The 16,374-nt window shown below is 36.7% G+C and overlaps 1 protein-coding gene across 3 annotated transcripts in view; it reads left to right on the top strand.

Moving 5' to 3' along the window:
• FAR2 (fatty acyl CoA reductase 2) overlaps window positions 1-15,640 on the top strand; it is a 189,411-nt gene extending 173,771 nt beyond the window's left edge. For all 3 annotated transcript variants that reach the window (XM_011979574.1, XM_011979576.1, XM_011979575.1), the window contains 4 exons: window positions 2,991-3,162; window positions 7,952-8,081; window positions 12,642-12,769; window positions 13,682-15,640. In XM_011979574.1, coding sequence (XP_011834964.1) covers window positions 2,991-3,162; window positions 7,952-8,081; window positions 12,642-12,769; window positions 13,682-13,844 — 593 coding nt within the window. In that variant the 3' untranslated portion in view covers window positions 13,845-15,640. The remainder of the gene's footprint in view (window positions 1-2,990; window positions 3,163-7,951; window positions 8,082-12,641; window positions 12,770-13,681) is intronic.
• The last annotated feature ends 734 nt before the right edge of the window (window positions 15,641-16,374 follow it).

The raw sequence follows: 16,374 nt of genomic DNA, 5'->3' as shown, positions 1-16,374 counted from the left end.
CCTCGGCCTCCCAAAGTGCTGGGATTACAGGCGTGAGCCACCGCGCCCGGCCTCTTCTCTTTAATTTAGAAATACAGCTCACGAATATTCAGCTTTTCTAATACATGCATTTATGGCTTTATATGTCGCTCAAATGCCACTTTGGCTGTATCCCACACATGTAGTTGTATGATGTTGATGTTATCATTACTCTCTAAGCATTAAGCATTTTTCATTTAAATTCTTCTTTGACCTATGAGGATGCAGAAGTGCAGTTTTCAATTACCAAATTAAACTTTCTACATGTGCATGAGTTTCTACTTGTACTTCAGATCAGAAAGACAGTAGCTTAATGGTCAAAAGTCTTGGGCTTTAAGATCTAATATTCTTGGATTCAAATCATAGCTCATTCATTCATTCCAGTATTCATTAAACAGGCACTATTCTTGGGCTAAGGATATATCACTAAACAGAAATCCATGCCCACATAGATGTTATATGCTGGTATGGTGCCTACCATTTAGTAGACTCCGCTACTTACTAGTTGCGTGAACTTGAAAAAGTCACTCAGTTTCTCCTCGTAGATCTTTTTTTTTTTTTAATCTGTCAATGAGAATAATAATCATTCTATTCCAGGGAGCTCTTGGGAGGATTTAATGAGATAAAGTGCTTACCACAGTGATTAGAACGGTGAACATTTCAGTGAATGCTTGCTATTACCATTTGGACAGCTTTCTCAGAAAGCCATTCCTAACCCAGCCTCATCCCTCCCCTTCCTGGCACACAGACAGAGCTAGAGGCTTCTTTTGCCTTCCTCCAGAGCATATTGTACTGATCTCTAGCAGAATACTCAGGCAAAATATTGTAATCGTAAATTGTCTACATCTCCCACTAGATTGCCAATTCCTTAAAGACAGGGAATATATCATATGTATTATTAATTTTTTTTTTACCTCAGCACTTACCACAATGCCTGGCAAGTGTTAAATGCCAAATAAATGTGTTTGTAATGACTAAAGGAAGGATTGGTATAGATTTAGGAAATGGAAAGTAATTGTATGTTGCTGAGATATTTATTCATTCATTTAGTCAAAAAATACTTATTGGGCACCGATTACCTGCCAACCACTTTCAAGGTACTATATAGGTTGAAACAAAATAGACAAAATTTTGTTATGGTACTTAAATCTTAGAAAAGAGAAATATACATCAGATATGGTTGAGAGATGGCAGAAAAATAAAACCGACTAAAGAAGTAAATAGTGATGTGTGAAGGCTGCTGTTTTACATGTCATGGCCAAGGAAAGTCTGTCTGGTAACGTGTCATCTTAGCAGAGACCTGAAAGAAGTGAGGGGGCAAATCGGAGGGACATGTGGAGGAAATACCCAAGTTGAAGAACCAATAAGTGCTCCAGCTCTTTAATCATATTCAACGACAGCAAGCAGGCCAGTATGGCTGCAGCAGAAGCACTGAGAGGGAGAATGGTAGGAGATAAAGTCAGAGTGGTGGGCAGAGAGAGTGAAGATGCAGAGAGTGCAAGGCCTTCCAGACCATGGCTGTGACTCTAAATGAGATGAGATTCCACTGAAGGGCTCCGAATGGAGAACTATCTGTAATATACTCTGAGTTACATTTTACGAGAATCACTCTGGCTGCGCCATGGAGGTCAGACTGTAGGAGTACAAGGGTAGTGGCAGAGACCACTTAGGACAGTACTGCAACACTCCAGGCTACAGTAGTGGTTTGGATCAGAGACACAGCAGGTGGAAATTATGATTCTGGGTATTTTTCAAACAGAGAGCTGACAGATTTTGTTAAATTGTGTGTGGGTTGTTAAAGAATCAAGGATGACCCCAAAGTTTTTGGCTGAACTACTAAAAAAATTGAATTACCATTTGGTTAGAAGTAGATTAGTGAAGAAGCAAGTTTGTGTATGTATTGGGAAGGGGGTGGTTGGTAGTCGGAGTATCAGGAGGCCAATTTTAGAGCTGTTAGATGTGAATGTCTATTACACATCCAGATGGAAATGTTGACCAGGTATATGGATATATACATCAGAATGTCAGTGTTGAGATCAGAATCTCTTATGCTATCAACTTGTGCATAACTTTCGGTTATGCACAAAACCAAATGTTTTATTAATGCCACATATGTTTTAACAAATGCCTATGAACCAATTGATTCTGGAGACTCTTCTTTGTATAGGATTTATATTTTCAGATAGATTTCAGCTGGTATTTTTTTTAAGGAGGGCAACAGTCATATTACCATAATAACTGATGTCATCATAATTGAATAATGAGCTTAGGCATACGCTTTGAAAAAAAACCCACATACATTAAATAAAATTGAATTCAAATGAATATCTTTTGGAAAGAACTACTGAATTCACAAATGTACATAAACAGTTCTTAAGCTTAATCTAAGTAATCATATAAAAAGAAAAATACTATTATGAATAAAACCCTGGATACCAGAGTGGACAATTGAGTCTAACATATTCCCAGGGAAGTATTTGAAGTAAACTAACACAAAGAAATCTTGCCTTGAAAATCTTTAGAATCTTTTACTTAAACCTTTACTAAAGAGTGAAATAAAATGTTAAGAAACTTTCTAAATGGTTCTGAAAGGAATGGTCCAGCCAGGGAAATAAGGTCTCTAGCCTCTGTCGTGGGGCTTTCAGAATAGACTAGATAACCTTAGAATTAAATGCAGATTCACGTTTTTCTGAACAGTATCTCCTTGTATTGACAAGTGTTTCCCCAATAATTTGTTTTACAGTAAATGTTTCAGCTAAAGAACCCAATTATTAACCTATTCACACTGTTTCAGTTTGCAGATAACCACTTGCCCAGCACAAAAATCTTTATATTGTTCTCAGAAATTGATTCTTGCCTCTACACAACAAATCCTTCGTCTTTATTGTTTTGACCCCATTACAAATGCTTTCCACTATGATGGACTTATATTCTCCTCTTCTCCTCTAGCACTTACTTTCTTTTTTCCCCAGGAGTCCAAGTCTTGGCAACCTTTGAAAAAATCCCATTAGAGAGAGCTTTCAGGAGACCATATGCTAATTTTACCAGCAACAACTTCACATCCCAGTACTGGAATGCGGTCAGCCACCAGGCCCCTGCCATCATCTATGACTGCTATCTGCGGCTCACGGGAAGGAAGCCCAGGTGAGAAGCTGAGTCAATGGCTTTGAAAGTGTCACTGCCCCAAAATCTTCAGTGCTTCCTTCAGCAGAGGATTAAAGGAGACAACTGAATCTTACCCATATATACAGATTGAACACACCTAATCTGAACATCTGAAATCTGGAATTCTCCAAAATCCAAAACGTTTTGAGTGCTGACATGATGCCACAAGTGGAAAATTCCACACATCTTACCTCATGTGATGGGTCACAGTCAAAAAAATGCTCAAAACTGTTTCATGCATAAATTATTTAAAATATTACGTAAGATTACCTTCAGGCTATGTGTATATGGCTAAGATGTATGAAACAGAAATGAATTTTGTGTTTAGACATGGGTCCCATCCCCAAGATATCTCATTTTGGGATATATGCAAATATCCCAAAATCTGAAAACAATCAAAACCCAAAACACTTCTGGCCCAAGCATTTCAGATAAAGGATACTCGACCTGTATAAGTTTTCAACAAACAAAGCAGTCATAGAGAGAAGTCACAAAAGACATTAAAATTGTTCCAGCACAATAAAGGAAGGTAAATGTTAAAGAGCTTGATGAATTCAGCAAGTAATCATTCATGCAAAAAGAAAAGCAACTGAGACTCTGTCACTAGGGTTTTCTGAATAGGTGGATAATCTTAAATCTACAGTAATGATGACAACCTCACTTAGAGTTTACTGTGGCACTCGTGGGACTAAGGCTGATGTATGATGATCCCATTTTAATTGTCACAGTTACCCAAGAAGAGATCCTCATCATCCCAATTTTACAAAAGGGGAAACAGAAGCTAAGGAAAGAATCTGAATTAGTCTCAAAGAAAGTGACAGGAAGGATGTGGAGAAAGCTGAGTCTCAAAGTCAGTATTCGGAACCAGATTTACTGCCACCTAGAGATGAGTGGAAGAAATTAGAGGGAACACAGTGTGCTGATGCTAAGGCAGCTGTCACCACCTAGCTGTGTGACATAGGACATAGCCTTTATCTGTCTCGCTCAGATACTATTGTGTCAGAGTCATCATTATTATAATTGCCTAAGGCAATTCTTGTGATCAAGAATCAGAAGCATGAACAAGTACTGCCTTCTGTGCTAGCCCCTTTGTAAGGGAGGAAATCTTCTTCAGCGTGTTTGTCTTCTTTATTAGCAGTGCAAATGACTAAAACTTAGCCAATGTAGAGTGAATGTAAATTGTTAGAGACCTCATTTGGAGCTCAGAACTCAGTTCTTGAGCAAGGTGAAAAGGAAACATTGTGATTATGGGGAAAATATTTGTATGGGGCTCATTCAATAAAGCTAGGAAAAGAAGAAAACCCAAGTATTGTAAGCAGAAATGCTAAAGGTTTTAAAATATGTCAGGATTGGAAGAGAGCCTGCATAAAGAACAAAGTTCAGTTAGGAAAAAAGAGAAACACAGAAGGAAGAGACACAATAAAAATCTGTATGTATCTTGTGAGAAGTCAAACAGTAATATTTGTGGGAAATGGGTTGGTTTGTTGTGTGGTATGTATTTTAGCAATAATCTTCATGGAAGAAAAAGCTGAAATCCTTCTAGACCCTTTCCTTCTCCAGGTGTGCTTGTGTATACTCTTCTATGCTTTTACATCCATATATGGACATATATGGTTTGCTTTGCAGTAGGGGGGTATGTGTGTATACATATAAATCAATTGTATATATTTTACAACTTTTTCCACTAATTTTCCATGAAAATCTAAGTCATCCTGCCCAGTGTTGCCTTTTTTTTTTTTATTTTTTTTTTTTACTGCAAACAACGAGGCAATGGATATCAGTGTGCATGCCTCTTTCTAGAATGTGCCTGTGCCAGGAGAGGATGCTGAGGAGGGAGATTGCTGGATTAAAGGGTATGTGGATTTTGTGACTAGTGCCAGATGACCCTCCCTAAAGGAAGAATGTCAGTTGGCACTACCACAACAGTGTATGAGGGTTACAAAACTGGCTTTTTTTTTTTTTTTTTTTTTTTTTTTGAGACGGAGTCTTGCTCTGTCACCCAGGCTGGAGTGCAGTGGCGCAATCTCGGCTCACTGCAACTTCTACCTCCTGGGTTCAAGCGATTCTCCTGCCTCAGCCTTCCGAGTAGCTGGGATTACAGGTGCCCGCCACCGTGCCTGGCTAATTTTTGTATTTTTAGCAGAGTTGGGGTTTCACCATCTTGGCTAGGCTGGTCTCGAACTCCTGACCTCAAGCAATCCACCCGCCTCGGCCTTGCAAAGTGCCGGGATTACAGGCATGAGCCACTGTGCCTGGGCGAGGGGTACAAAACAGTATTTCTTACCCTCATTAATACTTTGTAAAAATCAACTTCTGAATTGTCAAACTCATAAGCAATGACATCTTTTTGTTTTTTTGATTTGCATTCCTGATTGCTGGAGGGACTGGACTTTCATTTGTTTATTGGACATTTAAGTTTTCCCCTCTGTGGGTTGCCTGCTTCTGCTCCCTATTTTCCTATTAGGTTGTCCTTATTAATATATGGGAACATGTGTGTCTGAATACATATTTCATATATTTTTTCCAGGTCTGTTTCTTTTTAGCTTTGACTATAAAGCTTTTTGTAATATGAGTGAAGATACACATAATGCAGGGCTTAGGAACATGAAGTTTGGAGTCAGACTTATAGGATTTAAATCCTGGCTTCACCAACTTAGCCATAAGAGTCCTAAATTACTTCATCTCTCTAAATCCTAACTTCCTCTTCTATAAAATGGGCATAGTAATCATAATCTATTTTATAGAGTTTAATATGAGTGCTTAGAATATAATAATCCCTAAAAGATATTTTAAATTTTTATGTGGTAAAATGAATCATTGTTTTCCTTTATAGCTTTTGCATTTTGTGTATTAAGGAGACCTTCTCGGCTGGGTGTGGTGGCTCACACCTGTAACCCCAGCAATTTGGGAGGTTGAGGAAGGAGGATCACTTAAGCCCAGGACTTCAAGACCAGACTAGGCAACATAGCGAGACCCCATCACTACGAGAATAAAATTTAAAAACGTTGTCCAGGCATGGTAGCGCGTGCCTATAGTCCCAGCTACTCAGGAGTCTGAAGCAGAAGATTGCTTGAACCCAGGAGGTCAAGGCTAAAGTGAGTCATGACTGAGCCACTGCACTCCAGCCTGGGCAACAAAGCGAGACCCTGTCTCATACAAACAATAAAGACCTTCTCTATCTGAGAGTAATACAAGTATTTTTTCTAAAATATATCATTAGGTTGATATAGTTCTGTACATCCAATGATATCAGGTCCAACCATTATTTTTAGAAATTAAAATAAGTGTATTGAAATCACATCAATTGCATCAGAGTTGGAGAATGGCTAAAGATTTAGATAGTAATAGTAAAGTGGAACCCTATTATGGTGCTTATATCAGGCACAATGATGTCTATCTCATGCCTAAGAAATCTCCCATGATACAGTAAGAGAAATACCTCATGAGTCATTAGTACATGGGCATTAACTTTGACCAAAATTAAAAGCAAATCCCCACAATAGCATCATAATTATTGAGCCAACTATAGTAATCACTACTAGCAAGACTGGGTTAACTAAAAATCAAGTGCTTTACAGGCCAAAAGTGATTTGTAGCTAAAAGACCTAGGTTGGGCATTAGCTATGGGACCTTGAGCATAATCTCTCTGTAAAATGGAGATACATAATATAAATCCTGACTATCTCACAGCCATATTGTTAGGATCAAGTAAGATTGTATATGAAAGTTTTTTGAAAATTGTTATAAAGTTGGGAGGTGCACAAAGAAGATCTGGTCCAAGTCCTGACCACAAGATTGGATAGTGTGGTTCATCTTGTATAATGGGACACAAGGCAGTGAGATTACACAGCTCAGGTTTTTTGAGGTCAGTTAAAACTGGGTTGGAAGTTGACGTTGACACTTTATCTTAAGCTCATGTTGCTCATTTGTAAAACTGCAGACTTACCTAACAAAGATGGTATCAAAATTAGCAGAGAGAATATTTTGTAAAAGTATCGGGACCATGCCTAACACAGAATAGGTTATCAAGAAGTTTTTTTTTTTTTTCTTTTTAAATCTCCACTATGATTGACAACTGCTTTTGATTCACCAAACACTGATATAGTCAAACACTTCTGCCCAAAAGTTATACACTAAGACCTCAGATTCTATCAATTTTTTAAAATACAAGAACGTACAATAAAGATGAGAAATAAAGCCAGGCGCCATGGCTCATGCCTGTAATCCCAACACTTTGGGAGGCCAGGGCAGTTGGTTCCCTTGAGCTCAGGAGTTCAAGACCAACCTGGGCAACATGGCAAAACCCTATCTACAAAATACATAAAAAATTAGCTGGGCCCCACTGCGCTCCAGCCTGGGTGACAGAGTAAGACCCTGCCTCAAAAAGAAAGATGAGAAGGTTTTCCAATTGTCTACATCAGAATTCAAAAAAACAAACAGTATGTCTTTCAAGCTGAATAGTTGGCTCACTTTAAAAATAGGTTTGCTATTCTTGAGAAATAGGTGTTAGAAAAGGAGTGTGGTAGTACTAAATGCCTAACAGAACAAGCTCCTTTAGATTCAGCCCTTTTCTTTTTCTGTTCAATGAACAGCGAGTTAATGTGGAAAGAGAAAAAAAGAATAAGAATTTTAATAAGGAATGGGAGAAAAAGACAGGGATAATTTTTGTATTTTCTTAAAAATAATTTCTCATACATCCCTGTAGACTGACAGGGAAGCAGCTATCTGTGGTGCGCTGATATTTACTCCTATCTGATGGTTATCTCAGGATGACAAAGGTCATGAATCAGATTTTAAGAACTGCTTCCATGTTGGAGTACTTCCTCAACCGGAGTTGGGAATGGAGCACATACAATACAGAAATGCTGATGTCTGAGCTGAGTCCTGAAGACCAGAGAGTAAGTATAGCACCGACTTAAGCAACAGGAAAATGCTACTCACTTGGAATTTAGAATTACTTGACTTGGAAAGCTGATGAATGAATAAGACGTTTTGGTTATAGACACAGATTTTGTTTTGCTTTGTTTAAGAAAATCGGTCAATGCTATCAACACCACCATAGGAAACAAGTTTAATGTAAGTAAGAAACGTAGGTTCTTGGACTTGGGTTAAATCTTTAACTGCTGATCTGCCGACATGTTTTATCTACTGCATTTCAATCGTTTTGTCACTCGTTGGTAGTTATCATTTCAACAAACCCTCAATACCTCTGGGTGACTGTGTTCTTCCCTTATCTGTCACGGCATATGACTTCAATGAAAAATAGTGATTTGATTGCCGATAAGCTCTATCATCCACTATTCTTGTCCAATCAAAGTTGTTCTGCCTCTCCCAGCTACAGTTCCTTCCGTACCTTGTTAAAGCGAATCCCTACACCTATGCACTCTGCCTCATCTCAGCCCTCCCTCCAGCAGTGCTGCATCATTGATCTTCCTCCCTATAGGATTTCTCTACAACAGTTCAGACTTTTATTTCTCAAGACAGGCCTTCAGCTTAATTCGTTAGCATTAGCACCACTTATTTAATTTCTTGGCAGTCACAAAGGATAAGTCCTAAAATCTTTGCACATTCTGAAATTCACACACATAGAAATCTTTTGTACATTATACATGTTCCTAGCCTTTTTCTCAGTCATATATCCCCTGAACATCTCTGTATGCAATTGGTAAAGTTTTTAACTCAATTTTAAGGCTTTCACTCCATATTGATTGACATTTCCCACTAAGAAACAATTTTCTAAAATGTATCTTTTATTTTGTACCTGACAGCATGTAGAAGAAACCAAGTCACACTGGGGAGTAAATATCAGATGGCTAACTGACCTTGCTTGCCAGCTAAGGGTTTCACTTCTACCTATCAAACTTATTGAGCATGATTCAAATCCAAGCCCTAGAATTATTTCCTAAGCATTATCCGTGTCAAATATAATAAATACTATATTAGGCCAAAAAAGGCAAGATTTAGAGGGATATTTTATCTGAAATCATTGCTACCTCTCAAAGTGATATGAAATAGTTATTCAGAAATGTTTACATACCACACATAGACAAAATTCTTCTAGCACTAGTGTTTGAAATGAATGATGATTAAGCCAGTTTATAAATCAAAAACAAATAAATTCAAGCTATTGTAAGTTCTTTTAAAATTTAGCTTTAAACTCTCTGTAGGCTTATCCTTATGTATTTTCTCCATGGAATTTTCCTGCCTAAATAACTCAAAAGGTAATGAGCCTAGGTTCATTTCTGACATTTTACTATTTTAACCTTTCAAAATTTTGTGAAAAAGAATCAAAGCTTCAGTGGATTTAACATATGCTCTCAAAAATATCTTAGCAAAAGTAATAGTACTAAATGTAATTGCCAAATTCTGGTGTGGCTCAAAATTCAGTTTGAATTGCCATATGGAATCAAGATTCTGAACAGGGCCACTCTGAAATCAAACTTAGAAATGTTAAACAGTATAAAAATAAAAGTCTCTGCTTATATGAATGACTAAGCAATATTAATGATGCTATAAAAACCATATCCAATCAAAGTGATAATGGAATTTCTTTCAAAAAGCAATTCATCTTTTGGATAAGTCTTTGAAGCACTCTGGAACTCACTAATCTCATCTGCTCTCTTTGTTAATACTCTAAATCTCACAAAGGTTTGAGGTATCTTGCAAAAAATACACATAATGAAAGAACAAAATAGAAATAAAAAAATGCAAAACCAAGGAAATATGAATCAGAATATGAAGTCACAGCTAAAAATTTAAAAAAAGGATGTCCATACATAATCTACAAGATCCTATTAAGTTGCTGTAGTTAATTTAAGCAGTGAATTTGTTCTTGAGCTTTCTGGTAGCAAAGTGAAAAGGAAAATATAGTTTCATGGGACTCATTGTTCAAAAGGAAGAATGAAGAGAAATAAAAAAAAAGTTATCAAAGCAAAGTAAATACATTTATGACTTTTTATTTATTTATTTATTTTTTTGAGACAGTGTCTTGCTCTGTTGCCCAGGTTGGAGTGCAGTGGCGAGATCTCGGCTCACTGCAACCTCCGCCGCCCGGGTTCAAGTGCATCTCCTGTCTCAACCTCCCAAGTAGCTGGGACTACAGGGGCCCGCCACCGTGCCTGGCTGATTTTTGTATTTTTAGTACAGATGGGGTTTCAAGATATTGGTCAGGCCAGTCTTGAACTCCTGACCTCAGGTGATCTGCCTGCCTCGACCTCCCAAAGTGCTGGGATTACAGGCATGAGCCACCACGCCCAGCCCATTTATGACTTTTAAAAAGTTATTTCTTGTCATGTTTCTCCATGCAAGTTGACAGGATAAACCAAAAGCAATATGGACAATGAATCAGCAAAGGGCTCATTATTAAATGTTTACTGAATGCTCAGAATGTTAAATAGGGTTAATAATATTTAGTTACTTCCCTCCGAGTTCTAAGATGGTTTTCTGTGATTAATATATAACATTTAATTTGCATATAAAGGAGAAAGAATCAAGGAGCCCTAGAGAACTACTAAATCTTTAAGATGTCACATTCAATTACATTCTTAAGAAATGTAATATTTCCTAAAGAGAAACAGAGCTAAATATAGACTCTGGAAGAAAGATGCAATTTATGAATTAAACCCAAGAGATTCTCAGAAAATGGTGAAGCCGTTTTAAAGTTAACTAACTTGATCTTTAGTGGTGACTGGCTTTTCGGTTTTGATAATGTATGCCTTTTATTTGGTACCATCTAAGCCCTGATCAAACTAAGAGTTTACTTTGGTCATCCTCATGTAAACCTTATATACGGACTAAATAGAAGAAAGTGTTGTATAACAAAAAAGAAACAATTTTGGCTTTCAAAATTAATATTTAAATTACTTTGACCAAAATTCTATAATTCATTAATGTATTCAGCAAGTATTTATTGAATGTCTACTTTGTGCCATTCAAAGGAACATCATTCTTGTTGTTCTAGGAACATCATTTATTTAGATTAAGACTTTTTAGCTATTAAAATCCTTGCTAGTGAGGCCTCACCAGAAGTTCAGTAAGTTAAGAGTAACGAGAAACTCTCCACTAAAGATAGGCCTTTTTTTTTTTTTTTTTTAATGTCCAGGGATTAATACAAAAAGTGATCTGAGAGTGCTGTATGTCCAAAGAGAGAGAAGAGTAACCAGTTGGAAGGGCAAAGGCACCTTAAACAAACCCTCCACTTGCTAAGATTTATAAATATTAGACTTTTTAAATGGCTAGCACAAGTCCATTTTCCAGGCCATTCTCTCCAAATACACCAAATAAAACCCTATTGAACCAAATCCACTCACTGATGCAATCTGTTATTTGAAAACAGGGTCATACCAAACTCTCCAAGAATACCTAATACTTGAAATATTTCCAGAGATGATACCAGAATCTTCTTGACAGTCTTTCTACTAACAGGTTTTAGTGCCCTAAATTCTTTATATTCAATCAAAACTATTTTTTCTAATATATTTGAAGATCATTTCCTCCCTTTCTTTCTCCAGTTAAGCCCTTTATATGGAGATTTTGAAAAGATCCCTGGATGGCTCAAGAACGACCTATCAGGTTTCTCTTCCGAACTCATCCTATCTCCATTTGTAAACCATATAAATCTGGGCCACCTCATGATCCTGTGTCAGCCCAGCGTCATTTTCAAAGAAAGTACACAAAAAATAAAATCTATGGAATGCAATTCAAATCTTTACTCCAGCTTTTTCGTAACAAACCAAAAAAAAGAATACATTTTTGGTCATGCAAGTGTCTGTCTTTTCTCTTCCTCAAAGATACCTTAAAATTTTTAATCCTTTTTCTTTATTGTCACTCTCTATATCTATCTTCTACGTGGCAAAATTTCTCTCCCTAAACAGATCTCCTCCTTCTCCTTCTTCCCTACTCCTCCCCCATGTTGTGATCACTCCTTTTTACTTTCACTACCACTCTCTTCTTAAATATAAATTATGGTAACTTATTCCTTAAGGCTTTGCTTACCAAAGTGTAATCTGCATAATGAAGTGGTAATGTTCTAGGAAAGGATGGTAGGATAGCGGGTAACACCAGAATTTAAGAGGAAAGGGAAAGTTGCATCATTTATGTTTTGGTCACTAACATATTATTCCATCACTTTTAAAAATAATTACTCCACGGTTAGCTGAAATATATACCAAACCAACCATAAGCTTTCTCCAGACTATGTAATACCATTTCCTTTAAATCTCCCTCACAAGAAATGTGAAGTGTTTGTGTTCGATCCATGTTTAAATATTCCTATGTAAATAGTAATCCATATTATCAGCACCTTTGAAATAATGACTCAAATAATCTCTCCTTTGGAGAGGTTCATCCTATGTCTCCCAAATTGAAGGTCACTCATCTATGTAGAAGAAACCTCAACTGGACAAAGTGACTGTCCAGCACTGCAATTCTGGCCATCTATAATCTCTCTTGCCTCTCAGGTATTCAACTTTGATGTGCGCCAGTTGAACTGGTTGGAATACATTGAAAATTATGTTTTGGGAGTTAAAAAATACTTATTGAAAGAGGATATGGCTGGGATTCCAGAAGCAAAGCAACACTTAAAAAGGTAAGTATAATCAGTCAGTTAATATTTATTGAGCACCTACTGTGCATCCGATTTTATACCAGACATAACATTTGTGCAGAGAAGAAGAATGAACATTTCTTGAGCATTTACTACATTACAGGTCCTGCACTCTATACTCTACCCTGTAACAGTTTCATTTAGACTTCACTACACCTCTATGAGGCAAGTATTACTTTTGTTATTCCATTTTTATGAAACAGATGTTTAGATTTAAACACAGCAAATAACTTGCCCATGGTAATGCACAGTAAGTCTAAGAGACAGATTTGAACCCAAATTTGTTTCTTCTACCACACTCTGTGTCATAATGGGATATAAATACCCAACAGACAGGAGACCTGGTTATGCTATTTAACCTAGAAAAAAGTCCCTCCTCAATTTTTTTCAACTTCCTTAAATTTCTTTCAGTCATAATCCCTGAGGGACAAAATTCTAGCACTCTGGTATAATCCTGGTAGAAGCAGAGGATCTGCAGTGCAGAGATGATAAGGATAGAAAAGTAGCTTGCAAAACAGGAAGGAGGAACCTTGAATAGCAAGCCAAGAACTTTAGAATTTACCTTCTAATGAACAAGAACCAGTGAAGATTTATGATGCAGTAACATGATCAAAGTATATTTACAAGATTAGGCTAGTCATGCTTGTAAATAGTTTCAAATGGAGAGAGGTATAAGAGAAATGAGTTAGGGAAATATGGTAGAAATCTGACTATTCAGCAAGAATGCTGCGGAAATGAAAGATGCAAAAACCAAAAGGCCAAGTTATGCCAACTACTCTGTGAGCACTACATTAATACTTGCCAGTCATATCCAAGAAAACACACATTTATCTTCAGATAATGTGGTTGGGTATCTGGTAGTTTTAACTTTGGTTATGTCTGTCTCTTCCCTAGGCTCCGAAATATCCACTACCTCTTTAATACTGCCCTCTTCCTAATCGTCTGGCGTCTTCTCATTGCAAGATCTCAGATGGCTCGGAATGTCTGGTTCTTCATTGTAAGCTTCTGTTATAAATTCCTCTCCTACTTTAGGGCATCCAGCACGCTCAAAGTTTAAGAACATTTCACCATAACTTTTTATCTGGAACCTCTCAGATACCTCTAAAACAGCAAACTGTGATTCTCAAGATTAGAAAGTAACAAGGAATATGCCCAAACTGTCAGTGTCACCTTTTATGTATTCATCCCTATTCCTTAACTATATATTTTTATTTCAGTGAGAGAAGGAAAGTTGTAAACTAGCCCATAGTCACCTACATTTTAGGGAAAAAAATTCAAATTGTTTCCTAACATTCTATTTTATGCCCTTGCGTATTAAACGTGAAAGTACTCCCACTTTTCTATATTTAGCTTTTCTTTTCTCCCTGAGAGGATTCATTTAAACTCAGTAAATATGGAAAGATGCATGGCAGAAGTTGAAAAGAATTCAAGCAGTACTAACCTTGGAACCATTCTGGGTACCCAAAAGAAAAATTTTAAATCAAGATGAGTAGAAGGAGAATGATCTCAATATCCTCAAAAGTGAAGTAACAGAAGTAATTCCCCACTGAAAATGTCTCTTTCCATGTTATACCTTGGAGTCTTGGTAGGTGGGGGAATCAGAAAAGTAGGTTTACATTTAACATTTTTCTTAACTATATTCACTTCTTTAAAAGGAAAAAGAAGTGTAAATAAGTATGTATAAAGTGAGGGATTAAGCATATTTGCATTGGGGACTCATGTATTATGCTTTTAAGTCAAAATGGATATTCTCAAATTTGAATTTGACAGCTATTACTTCTAAATCTTTTTAATCCTCAATTTCTTGGTAACCTTCTTTCAAAAGTCTCCTTCTAAAAGTTGCCAAACCCTTTATATTTAACCTTTTCCCACTCAGGACTCAATTAGAGTGGTTAACAGGGAGAGGGATGGTCCCATTTGATCTTTGCCACTGAGCAAAACAAAACTTCAAATGGACTTTTAAACTGTAGCTTCTGGTATAAAGTGGGGAAGATTGCACTTATGCGATCACTAGAGGATTTACTAGTATCGTGATCATTCCAATTGCACAATGTTAACTGTACAACATACAGCAGAAAAGTGAATAGACTTCATTAAGGGACTCTTAAGTTTAGGAAATAGGTTTTGTTTTCTTAAAAATATTTTGTGTATAATGCAAACTAGTGAAAACTATATATATTCTCCAATTCCTATAGTAATAATGTAACTGTTACGCCAACTTTCCTCATATTTGAGAGATGAGTACGTTGGATTGCAGCATTTCTTCATGTTAAAAACATGGAATATTACTCAAATACACTATTTGGGGCCTAAACTACTAAAATTAGTCACCACATAACTAGCTGAAAATGACATAGGCATAAAATGTTAACAAAGAATGGCAGTGATATTTATGCTCACTTCCTGGAATAATTGAGTAATATTCAGAAAGGCACATTGAGGTAGTTTAAGTGTACAAGGCCTTCAGGCAGTATCTAGCCCAGTATTATTCCAGATTCTCCTGAGCTCTATATAAAGGGCATTTGGGAGGAACTCTTCTGGGCAGTATCTTCCCCAATCTCATCGAAATTCTGGGAAAGACTTTCCATAGCAGACAACCCAGCTCTGACACTAAGCACCTGGTGATCTTTAGTTTGAGATGTCTATATGGTACTTTTGCGTTATATCAATTAAGATACAAGCTATAGATATGGTAAAAATACGAAATCAAGATATAGCTCAGTGGGACTGGATTAAGACATAATAATAGTTCTAAGAATTCACTTTTGATTGTATGTTTCACCAATTCAATAACTCCACTAATCAAGTATTCACATTTTGACTTTTGATTAAATAAAAATTTGAATTAAAATTCTTCCCCTCTTCTAGTGTTGTCTTTAACTGCTGACTACCGCAGCACTTCTCCCTCCTTTACACCCCCTGTACCCCACCCCCTAACTCCCAGAAAAAGGAAATAACTTCCAAAGAACTCTTTCCACAAATCGCATCACAGGAATAACTATCAGATGAATATAAATTAACCTATAGGTACATAATGCTTCACTTTTTCTAACACCATTAATAGGGTTATTTTGACATGAGTATTCTTCTATTTGTGGCATCAGATAAATGACACAAAGTTCTTTTGTGATGATTAGGCAGTAAAAGCAGGTACACCTCTGTATGAAGGGCAATCTCTAGCATATAACTATTTCACATCAAGACCAATTCGCAATTACTTGAATGCCTAATATAAACAAAGCAATGGGAAAGAACCTTCTATGTGGGGGAAAAAGAGGATGAAATGTACAAAGAAAAGGTACTTATGTTTCAAAAGAAATTCTGGCAATCCCTATATTCTCTACCCACAAGATACCTGATACAGTATCAAGTATTACAGAGTTGAAGAGTCACTGCCTGAGGCAACTACTACTAGAAAAGGTTGAGACAAATGGACACACAATTCACAGAAACACTTCTTGCAATTTTCAACTAACATCATTACTTCCATTTAACACCTCATTTAATTAACTTAGCATCTCAAGGTAGAGACTGGTCTAATAATGCCCAAATAGCATGTTATATTACAATAAACATAAACAATTCAA

This window comes from Mandrillus leucophaeus, unplaced genomic scaffold, assembly GCF_000951045.1.
Source record: "Mandrillus leucophaeus isolate KB7577 unplaced genomic scaffold, Mleu.le_1.0 Scaffold203, whole genome shotgun sequence".
NCBI lineage: Eukaryota > Metazoa > Chordata > Mammalia > Primates > Cercopithecidae > Mandrillus > Mandrillus leucophaeus.
The sequence above is the reverse complement of the archived record's forward strand: the minus strand, read 5'-3'. Positions and strand labels throughout refer to the sequence as shown.